At 35.1% G+C, this 22,907-nt stretch overlaps 1 protein-coding gene and 1 pseudogene across 3 annotated transcripts in view; one reads left to right on the top strand and one right to left on the bottom strand.

Annotated features, from left to right (window-relative positions):
* Positions 1-216: 216 nt before the first annotated feature.
* Positions 217-22,907, top strand: part of LOC129882533 (nardilysin-like) — a 63,602-nt gene continuing 40,911 nt past the window's right edge. Inside the window, exons 1-8 of one of the 3 annotated variants that reach the window (XM_055956873.1) lie at positions 217-720; positions 822-897; positions 11,738-11,784; positions 11,945-12,057; positions 21,609-21,682; positions 21,767-21,862; positions 21,963-22,082; positions 22,427-22,660. In XM_055956873.1, coding sequence (XP_055812848.1) covers positions 403-720; positions 822-897; positions 11,738-11,784; positions 11,945-12,057; positions 21,609-21,682; positions 21,767-21,862; positions 21,963-22,082; positions 22,427-22,660 — 1,078 coding nt within the window. In that variant the 5' untranslated portion in view covers positions 217-402. The remainder of the gene's footprint in view (positions 721-821; positions 898-11,737; positions 11,785-11,944; positions 12,058-21,608; positions 21,683-21,766; positions 21,863-21,962; positions 22,083-22,426; positions 22,661-22,907) is intronic. The other 2 variants (XM_055956874.1, XM_055956875.1) reach the window with 2 other exon arrangements.
* On the bottom strand, positions 13,618-14,688 carry LOC129881383 (uncharacterized; annotated as a pseudogene).

Here is a 22,907-nt window from a genome sequence, read left to right as displayed (position 1 = left end):
TACCCTTTTTATTCTTTTAACCCTAAAATTCACATAATTTTCCTTATTTAAGCACTTTTATCCAAACACTCAACTGCTTATTTATAAAAATAACTTTCAGCACTTTAAGATTCTAAAAGCACTTCATACATAAAAGTTACTTTTTTTAAGACCATCCAAACAGGCTCTGAATTATATTTTGAAGGTTTGGGTGACGTTCAAATGGGAAAGTAGGAGCCGGAATTAGACCCTAGAATGTGGGTCAGCGAAAAGATTGCTTAAACACCGAGCCTAGAGAATACCTTGAACAGAGTAATCTGTGCAGAGATTCTGAGAGAGAGTTACGAGTATAGAAAGCATAGACGCTAACGTACTAATTCCTCTCTCTCACAGACGCAGAGAGTGTAATTCGACTTGAAAACAATGGCGTTCGGCGGCCGTACTTTTACAGCGGATGACATAGTAGAAAAATCTCCGAACGATAAGCGTTTGTACAGATACATTCAACTCCCTAATGGTCTCTGTGCTCTTCTTGTTCACGATCCTGATATCTACCCGGATGGACTTCCAGAACATTCTGGGAACTGTGAAAACAACGAAGCCGAAGAAGATGAAGGAAGTGAAGACGAAGAGGATGAGGAAACAGAGGATAGCGAAGAAGGAGAAGAAGAAAGTGATGACGCTGATGAAGAAGAAAGTGAAGTTAGAGATGTAGAGAGTAAAAGAGCTTCACAGAAAAAGGTCAGTTTAATGGAATTATAATCAACAAATGTTTTTAGGTATATGTTGCTATGCAATCTCTTATTTTTTTCATGCTTGGTTTATTTGTTGGCATTTTGTAGGCAGCCGCTGCAATGTGTGTAAGAACGGGCAGTTTCTCTGATCCTTATGATGCTCAGGGTCTTGCACATTTTCTTGGTTAGTTTTGTATATATTATTATTAAAATACTTTGTCCTTCACAAATCTTGTTGTGGTTGTGCAAATTGGCATTGACGGAGAACACCAAGGCAAGCTGATTGATTATATTGTTCATCAAGAGTACAAGTTGTTGACTCTTGCTTGGACATCTACTTAATTGCTTCATAGATTAGGGTGTATTGTTTCTCTAACCATTAATGGGTGAGGAGTGGGGGTTTGAATGGATTACCAAAGCATGGTAAGTCTTGTAACTGATAAAGGAAAGGGAAAACTGACTGCTACTTACTATCATGGTCCCATGGGTAAAGATGAAACATACATAGTGGATTAGCTAGGTATATAATTTTCTCTTATTAGTTTGTTTCTCCGTTGTTCTGACTTGCGAGAATAGTGGAAAATAGCATGCCTAGTTCTTTGTTGGCCAAAGCATGTGGAGACCTTATTGCACCGGTAAGTGAAAGGGGGTTAAGTAGCTTTTATTGGGAAACATAAGATTCAAAAGATGGAGACTATATAATTTTTATGGACAGATTTTAACAAACAAAATAAAGAACCGAGAGCTACCTAATTATTTACCTTATAAAAAAAGAATCAAGAGTTGCCTGGCCAGCTATTATGCAGTGAGAATAGTAGGGGGAGGAGAGACTAGGAAAAGTAAAGGAAGGTATAACTTAAGCCTAGTTTTGCGACGAAGAGAAAGGTAAATGTTGTGGAACTATTTAGATATTATGGGAAGAAATACCTTCTCTATTTCTGGGATAAACCCTTCTAAGTCGCCTTCTCTGTTTCTGGGATAAATCCTTCTAAGTTGCAGAACTGGGGAAAATTGGTTTGAGATTATTGAATGAAGGATGGAATTTGTTAATATAATTAATGACATTTGACAAGTTATAATATCTTGGGTGTTAGAAGAGCGAGCTTATTATCCACTGGATTTCAGATCGTTTGCCATTCACTTTCGGGGATATGAGTTCAAGGACTTTTCATCAAGTCGCTACTTCAGAGGCTTGAAAGGAGCTTGGAATGAAGGCTTGAAGTCCAAGAACATGCTAGAATAGATGTACAAGGCTCCATTTAGAAGAATACTTGGAGCAGGAAGAAGAATGTATTGCAGACTCCACCTTCATATGGTCTGTAAATGCAACTTCTGAACGGTATGTTGATTGTAAGTCACATATGGCTGGAAAATGCAACTTCTGAACGGTATGTTGATTGTTAGTCACATATGTCCGGAGCATAACATATGGCCCATGCTTTGAATTGTATGTCGAGAATGGACACTACCAACTTGTGTCTTGATGCTATGGAGTCACCTACGGACCGTAAATGGCTCATACGGTTCATAAGACCATTTGAGCCCACACTATGTCAACTAATAGTGCAATCTTGGGCTACTTTTGCAATTTCTAGAATGCCACTTTTGGGTATTTATGTAATAGCTAGCTTACACTATACATAGGTGAGAATAACCCATCTAGACTTAGCTGATTTTGATATGATATGACTTTGATGAGTGAACCTCTTGAGAGAGTAGGACTATAACAAAAAATATTTCAAAATATATGTCCAAATTCGAGAATTTGTTTCAAATTGGTGTTGTTTGTTGTTTTGACACTAAATTTGCATTCCCTAGTGTTAGTTGAGTCTGAATATGTAATTTCAAGTCATTTGGATTTGATTTGAAGATTCTACCATTGTTGGGTTTGAAGAAATTGAAGAACAAGCTTTGGGCCTTGAAAATTGAGTGGGATTTTGAGCTTCAAAGTTATTGAGATTTTTTGCCTAGTAAATGGGATCCAAGAATTTGAAGTTTGAGAGAATTCCAAGAAGATGTGAAGAAGTTGCAAAATTTGAAGTTCATAATTGTTCTTGAAGAAGGAGAAGCAAAAAGTATAAGTTTGATCTAACACCCCACTTTAAAGTCTTGGAAAATGTGTGTTTTAGATCCAAAAGGGGTAAATACTAATCGAAGTGGGTCAAAGAAAATTATGGAATCAGAAAAGTTAGAGGAAGAAAATTTAGAATTTTAGCTACTCGCATGTGTGACATACTATCCGTAAAATCCATCTATAGAACGTACATTGTGTTACAAGTTGAAGGCCAGATGTACTTGAAGTACGGTTGCGACATACAAGCTGTGAATTCCCCTGACGATGCATAGGTCCATCATACTTGGCAATCGGGGATTTCGGGGTCATTCGATAAGCTTCGTGTCTTACCAATGGCACAACTTACGGTTCTTAGATCCCACATACGGTCCATAAGTCAAAAGCTTTGTCATAATTGCAACCTACGGATCATATTTTTATCTTGATGCTATGGAGCCACCTACTGACTATGAATGGCACATATGGTCTATAAGACCACCATGAATGCACCATATGTCAATTGCCAGTGCATTCTTGAGCTACCTTTTCAGTTCCTGGAGTGCCCTAGCTTAGGCTATAAATAGTTGAGACTAGCTCATTTAGGCTTAACTATGACTTCGATGAGTGAAACTCTTGAGAGAGTAGGACCATGACTTTTGTTGTTAAACAGTGTTGTTGAGATTGCTTGCTTGAGAGATCATTCCCGGTGAAGGTTATCGAGAGGAATAATTTGCTTGAGGAGTTCTTTTTCTTGAAGGTATCTCTAAGGGGTTGTTTGGCAGGGCGTATAAGAATAATGTTAAATAGAGTGTATTAGTAATGCTTGCATTAATAATGTTTATATTAGTTATGCTTGCATTAATTATGCAAAAAATATTTCTTATGCATTGTTTGGTTTGGTGTATTAAAAATAACATACATTGCGTATTTTTTTTTAAAAATATTTATTTACAAATATACCCTCTACAAATATGGTGGAAAAGATGTAAAAAAGGATTTTGAGAGACAATTGGGTTTTTAACCATACTAATGCATGTATTAAAATTCATTGCATTACTAATACCATGGATTTTCATGTATTAGTAATACACACCTCAATACACAATAGACCGTATAACTAATGCAAGATACATAGGCTCAAAAAGTATACCAATCAAGGTACTACTAATACACAAAGCTACTGCATGCATTATTTCTTTTAATACACTACCAAACGGCTCCTAAGAGATAAGGGCCTTGTTTTGGATTGCTTAATTGAGAGTTTTGGCTATCAAATAGTGTTTATCAATTATTTCCATTCTTGTATCAATCAATCTATCTTTTCTATCTTTTATTGTTGTTCCTAGAATTATGATTTCTTTTCTGCTTTCGATATTGCATTATTTTGCAACTACATAAGTGCTGGCTTCGAAGGAAAAAGGAAGTATTTATAGAAAATGGAAGAATATTAGTCGAACTTCTATTGTTATCATTCTAGGGATTGGTGGAAGTTTGTGGGTGGCTGGATTATGCCGGTAAATTCATCAAATTGGTGGAGATAGGTTGATGTCTTAATGAGGTGTCTATGTCTGATGAAGTGGAGTTATGTCCAAGTTGCTCAGATAACAAGTTGGCCAAAAGAAATCAAAATCTTTGAAGAAGGAAAATGTAGTAATATATTCTTGGTTGACAAAAACACCCTCAGATTAAGAATAGAATACTTGTATCTTTGTTTAGTTGGTGTTTTGGTGATTCCAGATGTTGCTCTTAGTTGTTGGGAAATTAAAAAATAGATGGATAGAAATTAAAAAATTCTCATTGGATTTAAAGAATTGGATGGAATTTTCTTCATGTTTGAATTTCCTTGAATTAGAAAACTAGCAAAACCACCGTACTTGACTAACCACCGTACTTGACTAAATCTGACGAAGTGTAAGGGCATGTAATAGCTCGTATATGGGATCCAATCTATTACATTATATGATCATTAGTACAAAAAATCAACAACACTACTAAATTGCTGTTCTTTAAGATATTTCTTCCACATTGTGTGAACAATCTCTATTCGTTGAGCATGCATTTCCCAATCACCTGACAAGAAGCAGCAGCAGCACTGTTAGTCCTGTCGCTGGTTCGTGGCTGAAATAAAAGATGGGGTTATTCTTATAAAACCAAAAAATTAAGGTAAAATGAAAATAATAATAATTCCAAACAAGTTATAAGTTGTTTCCGTAATTTGAAATACAACTTCAAGTTGGATTTGAAATTTTCATTGCTAAACATTGATTTTCATATAAAGTGGAATTTATTTCGGGAAAGTGAATAATTCTTATGGCCAAAATGGGTCCTAAAAGACTTGGAGTGAGACAATCCAATTTGAAAGTGAGCTTCTTGATTTGCTGGTACGAATTGAAATATAATCTACAAAATGGAGTCCTTTTCTAAAAGCTCTTTGCCGAAAAAGAACAGTGAGATGAAGTTGAAACTACTTGAGTTAAATGTCAATTATGGCGGAGGTAGAAATGTGAAGTGAGAAACATGAGCTTGAAGATAAGTCGCCGCAACGTAAGGGGTTCAATGATAAAGAGAAACAGATATGGTCAAAATGGAACTCATATATCAATTGTTTGTTGGAGAAAAAGTGAAGAGTGTTGATTGTTCTTTTATGAGGCAAATAAGGGTTGATAGATGGTGGACATCATAGAATTTTGATGTAATGGTGGGTATCATAGTTTTCTTGGATAAGAGGTGGAAATGTAATGATAAATTGTAGAGTTTTCATTTCGCTAATGCAAGAACTGAACTCGAGATATATTTTATGTTTATTGATATTTATGAACTCTGTGATCGGAAAATAGTAGCTTTGTCGTGAATGGGGCTGCTATAGGGATGGGAAGTGGCGTTGTGTATTGTTGGAGGGGATTTAAATTTCACAAGTTTTATAGGAAAGAAATGCAAGAGCCAACAATGTTAGGTTTATGGTAGATTTCTCAAAAACCATTGAAGAGTTTCTCTTAATACATTGTCCTTTACATGGTGTGCAATTTATTTGTTTCAAGGGTGAAGTTGACTATTTTACTTCGAGGATTGACAGGTTCCTTGTATCCAACAATTGAAACCAGTGTTGTCAAAGGCCTGATTAAAGCGGGCTTAAACCCTGAAGCGAGGTTCAAAATATGTTAGCGCTTTGCCTCTCTTAATGTGCTCTTCAATGTTGTCATTAAGGCTCCAAGACAAACTTTTCCTCGCGAATGAGTGTCTTTCCTGAAGAGGGGACAGTAGATTATTCGTATTTCACTTTATCATAAAAACAATTCAATTTCCTTGTCCATATATTTGTTATTCATACTTATATTTGTGACTAAACAGATATGTATATATATTTATATATATATATATTTTTTCTAATTGTGCCTTTTATCACTAAAGGCCATACTTTATTTGTGCTTAAAGCTCCTATTGACCTTAGATCTTTTTTACCCTTTTTTACTTTTGATAACATTGATTGAAATGATTTCTTCAAGTTTAAAAACAAAGGGTTCTTGTAAGATCTTGTTCTAACCATTGTCGTATTGTTCTATTCTGGGTGTGGGAATTGGTAGAATGGGAAAATGATTCTTTAAATTAAAAGATGTGGTTGGAGCATGAAGAGTTTGTTGATTTAGTTGTTAAAGGTGGAAGTGTTATGAGGTACAGGGGAGACAAGATGCTCTCCTAGCAAAGTAAAACTGAAGCTATTGAATGAAGACATCAAAAATTAGAATAAGGAAGTTGTTGGCATGACTGGAGAAGCTTACTGCACTCGACGAGTCAAATCTGCAGTTGAAACTAAAATTGATCTAGATTCTATGAAGTGTAACCGTATTAAGGAGTTGGAAAAAGATGGAGAGACCTCTTTGCGGCAAAAGTCGATATGTCTTTGATCAAGCAAGGCGACAACAGTACAAAGTTCTTTTGTAGCCTATATTGGGATATAGCTATACATCTTGGTACCTGCATATTACACCAGGAATATAGCAATTGTAAGACAATAAGACCCTATATTTCATTACATCTATTGTTCTATGCTTGGTTTAAAAAACACTATTTCCTTTCTCCCACAATCACCTATAGCAAGGATGCTTAACAATACTATGTTCCATATGCATTCAAGTTAATTCCTGGTGTTCTCGTATTGCCATCTTCATACTGCTACTTTCAGTAATGCTGGAATCACCCATTGCACCCAAATATTTTTCGTGACAAAGTAAACAAATTTAATTGATGAAGGGTAAAAAACACCTGTATACAAAGTAATATACCAAAACGTAGAAAATCTAGCAAAAATATATGATTTTTTTACGTACGACACCCTATCTTCTTTCATTACACTCTAAATATTTTTTGGAACAAGTAGGAGTGTTCATACTTCGGTAGTGTTAGAATAGAAATAGATATACACAATCCTACTAAGAATATGAATAGGAATAATAAATAGTATCATACTTGGTAAATGATTATATTTTAGTGTCTATAAATAATGTATTTATGTAATAATGTAGAGACACAATTCAATAATATTTCCCCCCTATATTTCTCATATGGTATCAGAGCTAGGTTTAATGGTTCCATGATCCAATTGATGAACCAGGTTAAAAATGAGTGTTCATCTTGGCGAGTTTAGTCTAAACGTAACTTATTTTACAGTAATGAAGAATATTTTGGTTGAGAAATTGTCAGAGAGGTTCTCTGTGTGAGACAAAGATTTGATGGAGGAGATTTGTAGACGGAGATGCAACCTGTTGAAGATTATATGAAGAAGGTGGAACAAATTTATTTTGTCAGAATTTCAGCCCAAAGGGGAGAATTGTTGGGTGTTTGCCCTGACTTTCTAGTATAATTGGATTTTCCTTTTCCTAAAAGGAAAACACAAAGTCTCCATATTTGGCTAGTTTTTTTTCTTGTAGGAAAAAGTTTATGACTTTATAAATAGAGGTTCATTCCTTCTAACATGGTAGAATTCACAATGTAGTCCTAGGGGCTTTGAGAGTTTTGTGTAGGAGGAGAAACGGTGGGACACAAGTGATACATTATCATTTGTGTGAACCTCTTTGTATTCCGAGTGAATTGGGTGAGGTTATTTCTCTCGATAGAAAATCAAAGAGCTTCCGCTACTGGCGGGCGGCTATTACTCATATATGTCGCCCGTCTGGCCAATGATTATGTTAGCAAAAGTCGAGGTCACTATGTATCTTTCAAGTGACTATTTTCTCATATCTAATTTGCGTAGCACCGTGCATCTTTTCAGTGACTACTTTTTCATATTTAATTTGCGTAGTACCGTGCATTTTTCGGGACTACTTCTCATATCTGATTTGTGTAGCACCGTGCATCATTTTGGTGACTATTTTTTCATATCTTATTAGTGCAGCACCGTGCCATCTTTCCGGTGACTACTTTCTCATATCCGATTTATGTAGCACCGTGCCATTTTTTCGGTAACTAATTTTTCATATTCGATTTGTGTAGCACCGTGCCATCTTTTCAGTGACTACTTTCTTATTTGTGTCGGGTCGTGCCATCATTCCGACCCTACCCATATCATTCTCTTCCTCAGTAGGGTTGTGCCATCATTCCGATCCTACCAAATATAATTTTATTTCTCAAATTGTGACAACTTTCAACCATCAAATCTAATAATCTAGCGCATGAGCATATTCCAGTTAGTTTTACGGTGGCTTTCTTGTTTAAGATCTTTTCATCTCTTGATTTTAAGGCGTTCCATATGTTTTATACCAGATTTCGAGCACTTTTCAGTGACCATTACATTGTTTTCGAGTGATATGAATTTTCCAGCAGTGTTTTCTTTCTTTTTCAGATTTACTTTTGCCCCAAAAAAACAAGAAGGTACACATAGATATTTGGATTGGATTACAGTGATATTTTCTCTCCTGTGGCTAATATAGCATATGTCTGCCTTTTTCTATTTATAGTTGTCGTTCTCCATTGACCTTTTAATCAGTTTGACATTAAGAATGTTTTTCTCCATGGTGATATTTAGGAAGAAGTCTATATGGAGCAACCACCTGATTTTGTTGCTTAGAGGGAGTTTGGTAACCTTGTATGTCGATTTTGTAAGTCACTCTATGGTCTGAAACAGTCTTTTCAAATTTGGTTTGGAAAGTTCAACACTGCAATTCAGGAGTTTATCACCGGGGCAGGAGAGAGAATCAGGAGTGGAAGCTGAAGGGGGAGAGATTGTTGCTGGGGTTTGTCACTATGAGGGCATTCGTATGACTTTGATGGATAGTACCCAAGGGCGTTTATCGACATTATTCATCAAGTCCAATATTTCATGAGAAGATCAAACACATTGAGATTGAGTGGCAATATGCATCAAATTCAGTATTTCATGAGAAGATTGAGCACATTGAGATTGACTGTCAATTTCGTGAAGTCGAGTGATCAACTTGCAGATATCTCACTAAGCCCATCACCGGTCCTCATATTAATTACATTTGTAACAAGCTAGGTATATATGACTTGTATGCAATAGATTGAAGGGGAGTGTTAGAATAGGAATAGGTATATACAATCCTACTTAGAGTAGGAAGATGAATATAAATATGAATATGAATAGTAATAGGAATAGGAATAATAAATAGTATCCTACTTGGTAAAGGATTGTATTGTAGTGTCTATAAATAGAGTCTCTGTGTAATAATGTAGAGACACAATTCAATAATAGTTTTTCCCTATATTTCTCATAGGTAGGATGCTAAAAATGATTTTTCTGATACTGTAGTTTCGGTATTACGGTATTTGGTATCCATTTTAAAAATATTTGGTATTCAAAATGGAATTAAGTATTTATAAAAAATATCGAAATGCTGAATAGCGTACCAAAGTAATTAGTAACATATATAATCCATATATATTATATTAATACTAACAAATATATAAATTAGTACAAGTACAAAACTACATATCACGTCTCATTTAATGTCACGTTATATCTAACAGAGGATTGTCTTTTAAGCAGTCCTACATATCACACCATTTTTGGCGTAAGATTGTACAATAGGACTGTGCTTAATTTTGGCTAATGTTGTTTAGACTTTAAAAACTTTGATTACTCTATCTTGATTGATATGTCCTTTATGTGTAATTGATTTAATGATGGGAATTGTTTGTACACTTTCTTTTGAATCTTTCTACACGTGTAAGGTGGTAGTTTGATATAATTGAGACGTTTCTTGAAATGTTCAACTTGATAACTCTCTAAGTATATGTTAGTTGAAGTCGAATAAGCTATGGTTACCAATTTATCATACTACAAAATACCGAAATCGAACTTAAAAATAACGAATCATACCGAATTAATTTTGAATGGTAATGGTATAGTATTTTTAAAAATAGAAAATACAAAATCGAAGTTTTCCATACGATACCGTACCATGCTCACCCCTCGGAACAAGGTCCAGATCTCCTATGAATATGAACAACACAAAGTAGGTCTGCAAGGATTCATTGTAAGACTCACAAAAAACATTTTGCATCGTTTAATTCCCCTCACAATTATTACCTTACACTGCCATTTTTCCAATATTATTGAATAGCATGGCCTGGGGCAAACTCGACCGATGCTCCTTTGTTGCTGCTCTATGAAATTGTAGAATTAGCTTGGAAACTGTTGAACCTTGTTTTTTTTTTTTCCGAAAACAATTGAACCTTGTTTGGAAATCAATGTTTGAACTGCTCATTTTTTTGGCTAGACTTTTTTACACTTGTGTCACCTTCTTAATGTCGGACATCGTCCATGGTTTCATGCATAATCATATTGAAGCTACATCTTTAGAAGTATACATCACATGCCCTTGGTTAAGACCTAGAAAAGGTTTATTTTTATGATGGTTTAAGAAATTAGTCCATATTAAAAATGGTTCAAATAATTCATTGACAATTTAAACAATTGATTTCCCTTTCTTTGTTCTTTTTCGGGTGAAGTGCTTTGTGCCAAGTCTCGGAGAGTCTCCCCTCCTCACTTAGGCAAATTCATTTCTTTTTTTTCTTTGCACTGTTTCCTTGTTATTTGCTATATTCTCTTCCTTGTCTTCTCCTTCTTTATACCGGGATTTGCTGTACTTGAGTCTAAGGTTTTTCAGAAACAACCTTTCTACCTCCACGAGTGGTAAGGTTTGCGTACATTCTATCCTCCCCAGACTTCACTTGTGGGATTTCATTGGGTATGTAGTTGTTGCCATTAATGGCTAATGTGATAAAGTACTAGGCACCATAATTGTGAAGATCTGAAAAACCACCGGAGTCTTGAGCTTTAGTTCTTGGCTTCTCTCTTAAAGGATGCCTATCTTTCCATTGCCAAGTAAAATGATTGCAAGATGTCCAATTCATGCATGGTTCCTTAACATATTGTTTAAGCTTTGAATGGAAGTTTGATTTGTTATCTTGGTGATTGAGCTCATGAGACACTTGAGCGAAAATATAAATCTGTTCATGAGAATTAAAGTAGCATTTTACAAGGGCTGTATGGAATTTCAAAAGGTTTTTTTCTCAGGTGCTTCATTCAGCAGAAGGGGAACAAATAGAAAGGGAAATAACCTTCTTCTTTTTTTGATAGCTAAGAATCCTTGATAAGTCCGTTGTGCTCGATTTGGAATTCGGTGGATGGTGGGTCTGGCCCGTCTACCTTTCTTCTGGGAAATTACTTGTGGAATTTGAGGAGATACTAGTTTTCTTTTCGTCCCTACTTATTTAATTTTTTTTTCTTCCTTTTCTTCTCTCTTAAACCACGTTATATGAAAAATTCTTATTACAGTCTGCAATTTCCTTTTTATCTTCTTTTCTTCCTACCCAAACAAAATGTTATTCTAAAATTCAACTTTCTCCGTCATTAATGCTGAAGATCATATAACAAAACTGACTTTGGTTATGTGCATTTTGATATCATTCGTCTCGACACTCAAGTAATCCATCCTATTTGTTATGCATTCAGAACACATGCTATTCATGGGAAGCACTGATTTTCCTGATGAAAATGAGGTGCGTCGTTCTTATCTTGCTTCTGGATATACTTGTGGTGTCCTCTGATTATTTCTCAATATCACTGAAAAAATTATCTGCAGAAAATTTTGGTTTTTTAAGTTGCCTGTTTCAAAAAAAAAAAGAATGTGGATATCAGATTGACTCTTTTCTTTGCTAGTATGATAGTTACTTGTCCAAGCATGGAGGGTGTTCAAATGCATACACAGAAACAGAACACACCTGCTACCATTTTGAAGTTAAGAGGGATTGCCTTAAGGGTGCCCTGAGAAGGTAAAACATATATTTTATTTCTCTTGAGTTTATAAAGATCAGGTAATTATTTAAGCTACGTGATGAAACTTGTCTCGTTGCAGCTTCTTTTGTTCTTTTTATGTATTTACAACTTCCTTGATATTAAATCGAAGTTACTACTAATTTTCCCTGTCCTATTCTCACTTAGTGTCATCTCGTCGCAGTCATGTGCAGTGGTTCATTCTTACCACTCCACTCCCCCAGAAAGTGTATGCATTTTTGCGTATATGTATGTCTGATGCTGTATAACCTGTATAGAAAGATGCTACAGGTTGCCAAAAGAATGATTGCATGACAGTCGCCAATGGCTGCACAACATGTGTTATTATGTTTTTTAAAAATAAAAATGCTGTAAAAATGGTGTCTCCCCCTAAGTTTCATTTGTTACAATTTAATCCCAAAATAGTTTTCTTCTTGCAAATTTACCCTCTTCTCAGGGGCGGCTCAAACCCATTGGTGGCCTAAGGCCAAAATCATATGAGAGGCCTTAAATTTAAAATAAATAAAATTATTCATGTTTTTATTTGAAACCTATTTTTCTAGCTTTTTGAGATGCAAAGTTGTTAGTAATTTTTGTGTAGTCGATTTCTTCTAATAATTCTTTTTCAATTGATAATATAGCCAATCCACTTAATCTTTCTTGAGACATTGTTGATCTTAAATAAGATTTTATTATTTTTAATTTTGAAAAACTTTCTGCTGAGGCGACTGTTACAGGAATTGTTCACATTATTCTATAAGCAATATAATCATTTGGAAAAAATTTAAGCCTTTTTATTTGATTGAGTATCTCGATTAGAGTATTATCTTCTACTTGTATGATTTCCCTTAACACTTTTAATTCAAAAAATAAGTCTAACCCGTCAATATTGGGGTGAGTATTTTGTTTTAAGGAACATTCAAGATTAAAACAATATTTTTTTAAATTCTCGTCATCTAATGATCTCAATTTTTTCCCACTAAATAGAAAACCAAAAATATTTTCATATACTTCGAATTGTTCAAATCTATTTTGAAGTGAAAAGATGGCTTGATCTACTATATATAAGAAGTAATCAACTCTAAAAGATTCTTCAAGACATTTTGTAATTTCATTATCAACATTCTCATCAAACATTTTGTAATTTCATTATCAACATTCTCATCAAATTCTTTCTTTCTATGAATTACACGTTTTTTACGAAATTCAGGTTCTATATTCATCTCTAATGCAATTTCTTTAGCTGAAATCATAGCAGTTGTAAATCCTTCTTCTCTATATGTTTTTAAAAAAGAAACTAGACCTCTTAATTGATCTATGGCGACATCAATATGCATATCTTTTGATTGTGAACTTTTGCTAGTTGAATTAACAGCAAATAATACATCATACCAAATAGTCATACCCAATAAAAATTCAAAATTTTCAAGCTCAAAAATTGCTAAACAATTAGCTTCACTATTAATTTTTGGATTATCGCTAATTTCTACTAATTTAAATAAAGCCTCTCTTATTTGTGGAGTTTGAAATCTTATTGCTTTAATACTTTCAATATGACTTTACCATCGTGTTTGTGACAATGATTTAAGAGTTAAACTAGGTACACTATCTTTTAAAATTTTCCACCGCTTAGTGGACGAAGAAAATAATGAATATATACGTTGTACCACTCCGAAGAATGATATAGCTTTTGTACAAGAATTAGCCATATCACAAAGTACCAAATTTAGATTATGACAACCACATGGTGTATAAAATGATCTAGGATTTATATCAAGAAGTCTTTTTTGCACTCCTTGGTGTTTTCCCTTCATATTAGATCCGTTATCATATCCTTGTTCTCTTAAATTATCAATATCAAGTCCAATACATTTTATTTCATCTAAAATAACTTCAAAAAGACCTTTTCCACTTGTATCATCCACTTTTAAGAATTCTAAGAAATATTTGGTTATTTTTATTGGAGTTGCTGAAATATCTACGCTCTGTATTACAAAAGACTTTTGGTCTTGATGACTTGTATCCGGCGTGCAATCAAGTATGATAGAGAAATACTTTGTTTTTTATAACTTTTTCAATAATTTTATTCTTAATTTCATTTGCCAATAAATTTATTAATTCATTTTGTATATTATGTCCAAGATAATGATTATGAATTTCAACATGTTTGATTCGTCGAATATGTTCTTGCATGACTGGGTCAAATTCTGCAATCATTTCAATAAGACTTAAGAAGTTTCCGTTATTTTCTTGATAGATTTTTTCATATGCCCCCCTAAAAATGCAAATTATTTTTTCCAAGAGTTTTTATGATGGAAATAATTCTTGACAATACACTTTTCCAATGTTCTCTATCTCTATTAATTTGATCTTGACATTTTTATCAATTGTTTTATTGTTACGCAATATAAATTCTAAATCAATCCATGAACTCATATTAGTAATATGTTGGTTGGTTGTTTCATGAGTTCTAAGCTTAGTACTAAGATTTTTCCAATCTCTACTACCTTCATTAGCTAATTTATTATTCTTAGCATTAAAAGTCATATTAGACAACTTACAACAAAAACAAAATACTTTATTCAAATCTTTGGAATATACTAACCATCTTCTTTCATGTCTTTCTCCATTTGTCAACTTTCGAAAATAATGTGTTGTAGAAAAGTGCCTAAAAAATTTATCCTTTGGAAAACATGTCTCGGTAATTCTAATTGGTCCCTTTTCTACTAATAGATCTCTTAACTTTGTATCAACATTATTCCATTGACTAGGATCATATATGTTTTTAGGAGTATGATTATTTAATTCATTTATAAGTTATTGATTTTCTTGGGAATCTACATCCGATTCTTCATTAGTTTCCTCCCCTTTTTCTTCTTCTTTTTGGATTATATCATTACCTAATTCAACTTCAACTAAGTTAGTGACTTGTTCATCTAAAGAGTAATTTCGTATATTTTTTAATCTTATTTTGGTATTATTTTCTAAAAATTTATCAAAAGCACCTTTTTGAGATTTTATCAAATTATAAACTTTTCTTTTTCTTTTAAGTTTTGAATGACTGGATTCATATTTTCTAGTAGACATATTAAAATTTTAATAAATATATAAACACTTTCTATAATATCAAATAAAAAAAATATAAGAAACAAAAGACACAAAAATAATATTAGAATTTAGAATGATATTACCCGATCCAAGAACTATGAAGACTTGATTTCCAAAAAATATTTGGCTGCCTCAATATTTTTTTCCAAAATTTAAATCATAAACTATCTTCTCTTCAAGTTGAAATTATCAATAAAATGAATAAAAAATTTTAATCTTTAAATGAGAGAATAGAAGAATAGAATGGAGAAAGAGAGAAGGAATACAAAAGAGAAAGAGAGAAGGAAGAATATATCAAATATAAAAAGAAATGAATAATAAGGTAAAAAAAACGGAAAACATAATTTAAATATTTTTTTAAAAGTATACTTTACTTTTTATTGGAAAGGTAAAAAGTGTGTAGTTTTATCAAATGTCAATTCAATGACCCGTTTGAAATTATGACTTTTCTATTTTTTTTTAAAAGTCCAATCCTAAGTAGTACATCAAAAAATGGGGCCCCCATATTTTGGGGGCCTAGGCCAATGACTTTTTATTAACATAGTACAACCGCCCCTGCCTTTTCTACCTGTATGTCTGATGCATTATATAAACTATATAGAAAGAAAGCGAAGGAAAAAATGCTCTTTGACACGGGATCTTAAATGTAACGTGCAGACATCAATGAAAGAGTTCTTCTGCCGATATTCTTCTCACTTCTCTGCTTTCTAATATCTTGTACTTCTTAAATTTACCAACAAATTGGTATCTAGAGCCTTTTTTTCTTGCGGGATCTGTGAGTATTTCTATGAGTGAGTGTTTCAAGTGACTCAAGCACCACAACTAGAATCAACAAAAGTTCAAACATGGAAGAAAGTTCAAATTTCTTGGCAATGCCACCTCCTGTCTTCAATGGTGAAAATTTCCACATGTGGGCAGTGCGGATGGAAGCTTATCTCGAAGCTTTAGATCTTTGGGAGGCAATCGAGGAAGACTATGAAGTTCTTCCACTACCCGAAAACCCAACAATGGCTCAAATCAAAAATCACAAGGACAAGAAAACTAGAAATTCTAAGGCCAAGGCGTGTCTTTTTTCAGCAGTCTCTTCAACAATTTTCACTCGTATTATGTCTCTAAAATCAGCAAAAGCCATCTGGGATTATCTCAAGGCAGAATATGAAGGAGATGATCGTATCAAAGGTATGCAAGTGCTGAATCTCATTAGAGACTTTGAGTTACAGAAGATGAAAGAATTGGAAACCATCAAAGAATACTTTGACAGGCTTATGAACATAGCAAACAGAGTAAGATTATTTGGTTCCGAGTTTAAAGACTCACGTATTGGTGAAAAGATTCTGGTTACTGTACCGGAAAGATTTGAAGCCACCATTACCACTTTGGAGAACACCAAGGATCCGTCAAAAATTACTTCGGCGGAATTATTGAATTCCTTGCAGGCTCAAGAACAAAGAAGGGTTATGAGAGAAGTTGGAATTAGAGAGGGAGCTTTGGCGGCCAATCATGAAGATAGTGGAAGATACAAAAAGAAAAACAGTAAGAAGAACCAACCAACAAATGGAGAAGAAGCTCGCTACAACAACAAAAGCAAAACAGGTAGCTTCAATGGAAACTATCCTCCTTGTAAGCATTGTGGAAAGAATGGACATGCGCCGTATAAGTGTTGGAAAAGGCCGGATGCTAAGTGCAGTAAGTGCAACCAACTCGGACACGAAGCAATTATATTGAAGAATAAATTGCAGCAGCATGACGCATACGCCTAGGACCTAGGTTGTCGATGAACACGAAGAAGATCAACTCTTTGTGGCATCGTGTTTTGCAAGCAACGTTTCAACTGAGGCTTGGCTGATTGATAGAGGATGCACAAGCCATATGACTCATGACAAAGAGCTCTTTAAAGACTTGAAGCCTGCTAGAATTACAAAAGTCAGAATAGGTCATGGCGGTTATATTCCAGCAAAGGAACCATTACAATTGAAACACAATCAGGTACTAAAGCAATTTCTGATGTTCTTTATGTACCAAATTTAGACCAGAACTTGTTAAGTGTTGGTCAATTGTTAGAAAAAGGTTTCAAATTGTATTTGAAAGATAAAACATTGCTTGATCAAGGAAGCCTCAGAAAATGACTTATTTAAAGTCAAAATGAGAGGCAAAAGTTTCTCATTAAATCCATTGGAGGAAGAACAAGTGGTGTATTCGGCAAGGGAAAATGTTGTTGAGTTATGGCATAAGAGTCTCAGACACTATCATTATCAAGGGCTTCTCATAATGCAAGAATTGGAGATTGCCGAGAACCTTTCTAAATTGGGAGCGAGTTCTACAAATTGTCGAGCTTGTCGATTTGGAAAACAAAGTAGACTTCCATTCCCAAAGGCAACTTGGAGAGCAACAAGAAAGTTATACCTGGTTCACATTGATGTTGGAGGAGCCTAAAGGACTCCTTCACTTAAAGGTAGTCTTTACTATATTATTTTTATTGATGATCTGTCCTGGATGTGCTGGATTTATTTTCTAAAGTTCAAATTAGAGGTCAAGAGAATTTTCTACAAGTTCAAAACGAAGGTGGAAAATGAAACTTGCTGCAAAATTCAGATTTTATGATCTGACAATGGCAAGGAGTACACTTCTCAACAGTTTGGTCTATTTTGTGAGGAAGCAGGGATTGAACATCAACTTACTGCTCCTTATACTCCTGAACAAAATGGAGTTAGTGAGAGAAGAAATAAATTTATTATGGAGATGGCAAGATGTGTGTTGCATGAAAAGAATTTGCCAAAGGTGTTTTGGGCAGAGGCAGCAAATACAACTGTGTTCCTACAAAATTGACTTCCCTCAAAAGCTGTGAAAGATCAAACTCCTTTTGAAGCATGGTATGGGTACAAGCCTCCGCTGCATTTTCTTAAAGGTTTGGTTGTCTTTGTTTTACCTATGTTCCTCAGGTCAACTGAGATCAACTAGACAAGAAGGCTGCCCAGACATTTTTATTGGGTACAGTAATGTTTCAAAGGCGTACAAAATCTTTCAACCTAAAGGTGAGAAGATAGTTATAAACAGAGATTTCCACTTCATGGAGAATGAAGAATGGGATTGGGATGAATAAAGGAATTCTTCATGGAGAATGAAGAATGGGATTGGGATGAATCAAGGAATTCTGTCCAGAAAACAAGCTCGTGGTTAAATGAAAGGGAGGTTGATCCTCCACCCGTGAGGGGAACTCAATTTCTCTCTGATATATATGAGAGATGCAATGTTGCGATTCATGAACTTGCTATAACCCTAAAGATGCTCTCAAAGACCCCAAGTGGAGAAATGCAATGGAGGACGAGTTGTTTATGATCAAAAAATAATACGTGGCAGCTTGTTGACAAAACCTCAAAGGAGAAAAGTAATTGGGGCAAAGTGGGTGTTCCGAACCAAACTAAATGCTGATGGTTCAATCAACAAGCATAAAGCAAGGCTTGTAGTTAAGGGTTATGCGCAGATATTTTGTGTAGATTATTCTAACACTTTTGCTCCAGTTGCTAGGCTCAACGCGATCAAATTGCTTCTAACTGTTTCTGCACAATGTGGCTGGAAAGTGCATCAGATGGATGTCAAATCAGCATTTCTTAATGGCATTCTTGAAGAAGAAATTTATGTTGAGCAACCTGAAGGGTTTATTGTATATGGAAAGGAAGATAAAGTCTACCGACTACATAAAACTCTTTATGGCCTAAAAGAGGCACCAAGAGTTTGGTATAGTCGAATAGATATTATTTGCTTGGCCTCGATTTTGAAAAGAATCTTTCAGAATTCACACTGTATGTTAAACTCAACAACAGTGAGATTCTTGTTGTTTCTCTTTATGTGGATGACCTTTTGGTTACAGGGAGTAGTGAAAGGCTAATTGATGGGTTCAAGCAAGATATGATGCAAGCTTTTGAAATGTCTGATCTTGGTCTTATGACATATTTCCTTGGAATGGAAATTGCACAAGGAAAAAAAAAATGAGTTTTTCATTTGTTAGAAAAAGTACGCAAAGGAAATTCTCAAGAAATTCAAAATGGAAAATTGCAAAGAGATTAGTACTCCCATGAACCAAAAAGAGAAACTAAGTAAAGTCGATGGAGCCGAAAAGGTGGAAATATACTTCAGAAGTTTTATTGGGTGTTTGATGTATCTTACAACAACAAGACCCGATATATTTTGTGCTGTAAGTGTTTTATCAAGGTTCATGCATTGTCCGAGTGAAACACATTTTCAGGCAGCCAAAAGAATTGTGCGATACATCAAAGGAACCATCATCAATGGAGTCAAGTTTCAGAAGAGTCAACCTGTGAAGCTTTTGTGGGTACTCCGGCGGTGATTGGGGCGTTTTCGAGGATGATGCAAAGAGTACTTCAGGGTACTGTTTCTGTCTTGGTTCTGGAATTTTCTCATGGAGTTGTCAGAAACAAGATATTGTGGCTCAATCTACTCCCGAAGCTTAGTTTGTGGCAGCTGTAGCAGCAGTAAATCAAGTGTTATGGATGAAGAAAATTCTGGTTGATCTGCATATGTAGCCGACTGGAACCATCAAAGTGTTCGTGGACAATGAAGCAGCAATAGCTATTTCTCACAATCCCGTGTTTCATGGAAGAACCAAGCACTTCAAAATCATTCTTGAGAGAAGTGCAAAAGGATGGAGATATAACTCTTGTCTGCAGCAAGACGGAAGAACATGGGCTGATGTCTTCACTAAGCCTTTACCAGTCAGCAAGTTCGAGCTTCTCAGACAAACAATTGGAGTTTGCAGTTTCCAAAGCAAGGAGTGTTAGGAATTTGCTTTTGAACTGCAGTTAACTTATTTTTACTGCTTTAGTATTAAATAGGACTTGGTCAATTAGTTGTTAGCCATCTATTCCTGTTATTTAGGAGCTAGTTAGTGATTAGGGGAATCTGCAAGTTGTGTGTTTACAATTTTCTTTTTATTCTAGGTCTAAAATGTAACCTGCAGACATCAATAAAAGAGTTCTTCTGCTGATATTCTTCTCAGTACTCTGCTTTCTAATATCTTGTACTTCTGAAATTTACCAACAATTAGCAATCAAGGCTGCATCCATAATTTGTCTTCCACTAATATAGGCCATGTGATACCCATCCACCAGCATGTTGATCACTCTCTTGAGTAACTTTAGCGATGATTTAATACACACTCCCAATCAGACTAATGGGACTGAAGTCGCTGTGTCTCTTGGCCTCATCGTTCTAATGAATTAATGCAATATAAGTTGCATTAAAGCTCTTTTCAAAATATTCACTTCTTTGAAAATTCCCAATAGTGTTCATCATGTTCTCTTTCACAATCTCCCAGCAGCAATGGAAAAATCCCATAGAATAGCCATCTGGACCTAGGGCTTTTCAGCAGCACATGATTTCAGACACTCCAACACATCTTGTTCTTCAATTTCTCTCTGTAACCATTCATTCTCCTCTTCAGTAACTTTAGAGCCCTCTTGCATATTGAAAATAGGATGCTAGGATTCTGTCTAGTGTAAAGTTTCTGATAGAAATCCACCAATTTCTCCTTCGATTCTTTCTGGATCAGTGATGGTATCTCCCTGGACCTTTAACATATCAATATGGTTGAATCTCCTATGACAATTAGCCATCCTTGAAAAAAATTTAGTGTTATCCCATTCCTTCAGCCATAATATTCTAGATCTCTATCTCCGTAGGATTTCCTCATTTTCCCCCACTTCCTGATATCTCACCCCCCCCCCCCCCCCAACACACACACACAAACCCCCAATTAGAAATATTTCACTCTTCCAGTTCCAGTTTTACTTTTAGGAATTTCAGTTTGCAAGTCAAGATATAATCTGGTCTTCCTGAGGTCTCACAAGAGTTCCACCATTCCTTGAATCCTGCAACCTCTATCCACCAATTTTCAAATTTGAAGTAGTGTTCTGAGAAATCCCACTCCTCACATTTCGGAGTTTTTTTTGACAATGGTAAATGTCCCCACATTTCAGAGATATAGAGAATTGATCTGAGATGTGAGATGATCCTGGGTAACATAGACTGCTTAATCTTGCTGAACTTTTCAACCCATTCCACGGAGTGTTAAATCTATCAATTCTCGAGGAGCATTCTTGATTATCACCTCTAAACCAAGTGTATTTTCCACGTAGGAGAGGAGGATCAATGAGTTCAAGATACTCAATGATATTAGAGAATTCCTTTATAGCTCTCTACTTAACTCTATATAATCTTTGTTCTTGGAGGTGTTCAAATATGTTATTATGTTCAAACTTCAATTTTTCCTATGGAATGGAGGGAGTACATTAAGTGGCCTTGTCTTTAACTTCAATTTACTAAGGTGCTTACCCCGACCCAACTCCCTCATCCCCCCAAACGAACCCCTCGACAATTATTTTTAAAAGGTGGTTGTGTTCTTTACCTTATTATGTCTCCTTTTCAGGTTTTCTCAGTTTTTTGTTTCACCTTTGGTTAAAGCTGAAGCCATGGAACGGGAGGTACTAGCGGTGGACTCGGGTATGCAGTACTATAGTTTTCTTGATCTCACTAACCCAAGTGTCTTACCAATTTAAATGCTGTTATTTGACGCTTGTGTTACAGAATTTAATCAGGTCTTACAAAATGATTCCTGCCGCCTGCAACAACTACAGTGCCATACATCTAATCCTGGCCATCCCTTTAATCGGTTCTTTTGGGGCAAGTTTACGCCATCAAAACCATCTCTTTTTTTTCTTTTCCTTCGGCTGCAGTATTTTAATCTATGAACTGTCCTTTTATTTCTCGTGATTCTGTGAAGGGAATAAGAAGAGCCTTGCTGATGCAGTGCAGAAAGGAGTTAATTTGAGGGAACAAATTCTAAGACTATACCATGACAATTATCGTGGTGGATCCATGAAACTGGCTGTTATAGGGGGAGGTAATTTTTTTGCGATTCAGAATAAGGAAAGAAATTTCAATAAAAAATATTTGAAAGTTCTACTTTAGACTAAATCCACTTCAAGGAGGTTTTTATTGGTAGATGACAATTTGAGAAAGAGTATTAATTTCTGTAGAAACTGGTCTCAAGACACATACTGGCCACATGATGTGGATGATCTCCACTCTAAATATCTTTGATTATATTTGAAATATTTCTAGTAATATGTTCCTGATATTTTACTTTAGGTTGGCCCTCAGATAGTTATGGACGTAGGCACGTAGCCACATAAGTTTTCATTGCGACGTGTTCTGTGCTAATTTTATAATTTTTGATAAATGCAGAGTCCCTAGATATCCTTGAAAGTTGGGTTCTCGAATTATTTAGCAGTGTCAAGAAAGGCCCTTTGGTAAATCTAGATGGAGGAAGTGAACTTCCAATTTGGAAGGTTGGCAAACTTTATTGGTTAAAGGCAGTTAAAGATGTTCATATCCTTGATTTATCATGGACGCTGCCTTCTCTTCGCAAAGGGTACTTGAAGAAAGCTGAAGATTACCTGGCTCATCTACTGGGGCATGGTAAGGTGTATCAGAGGTGTTATCAGTCTTACCTTTGGTTTCATGTCAAACATATGTTACAATGTAATGAGGGTGTCATCAGTAGTTCTTTTGGCTTCATATCAAAGATATATTGCAATGCACCTTATTGTGCACTATAGTTGCCTATTGGCTTGTTTCTGCTTCCCTTTATTTTATTTGGCTTGCTGCAATTTCTGTTAGCTTTTGCTTGCAGTTGGTTAGACAGACTGTCATGTGTTCGAGACTT

This window comes from Solanum dulcamara, chromosome 3, assembly GCF_947179165.1.
Source record: "Solanum dulcamara chromosome 3, daSolDulc1.2, whole genome shotgun sequence".
Lineage (NCBI taxonomy): Eukaryota > Viridiplantae > Streptophyta > Magnoliopsida > Solanales > Solanaceae > Solanum > Solanum dulcamara.
Note: the sequence above shows the minus strand (reverse complement) of the source record. Positions and strands in the feature narration are given on the sequence as shown.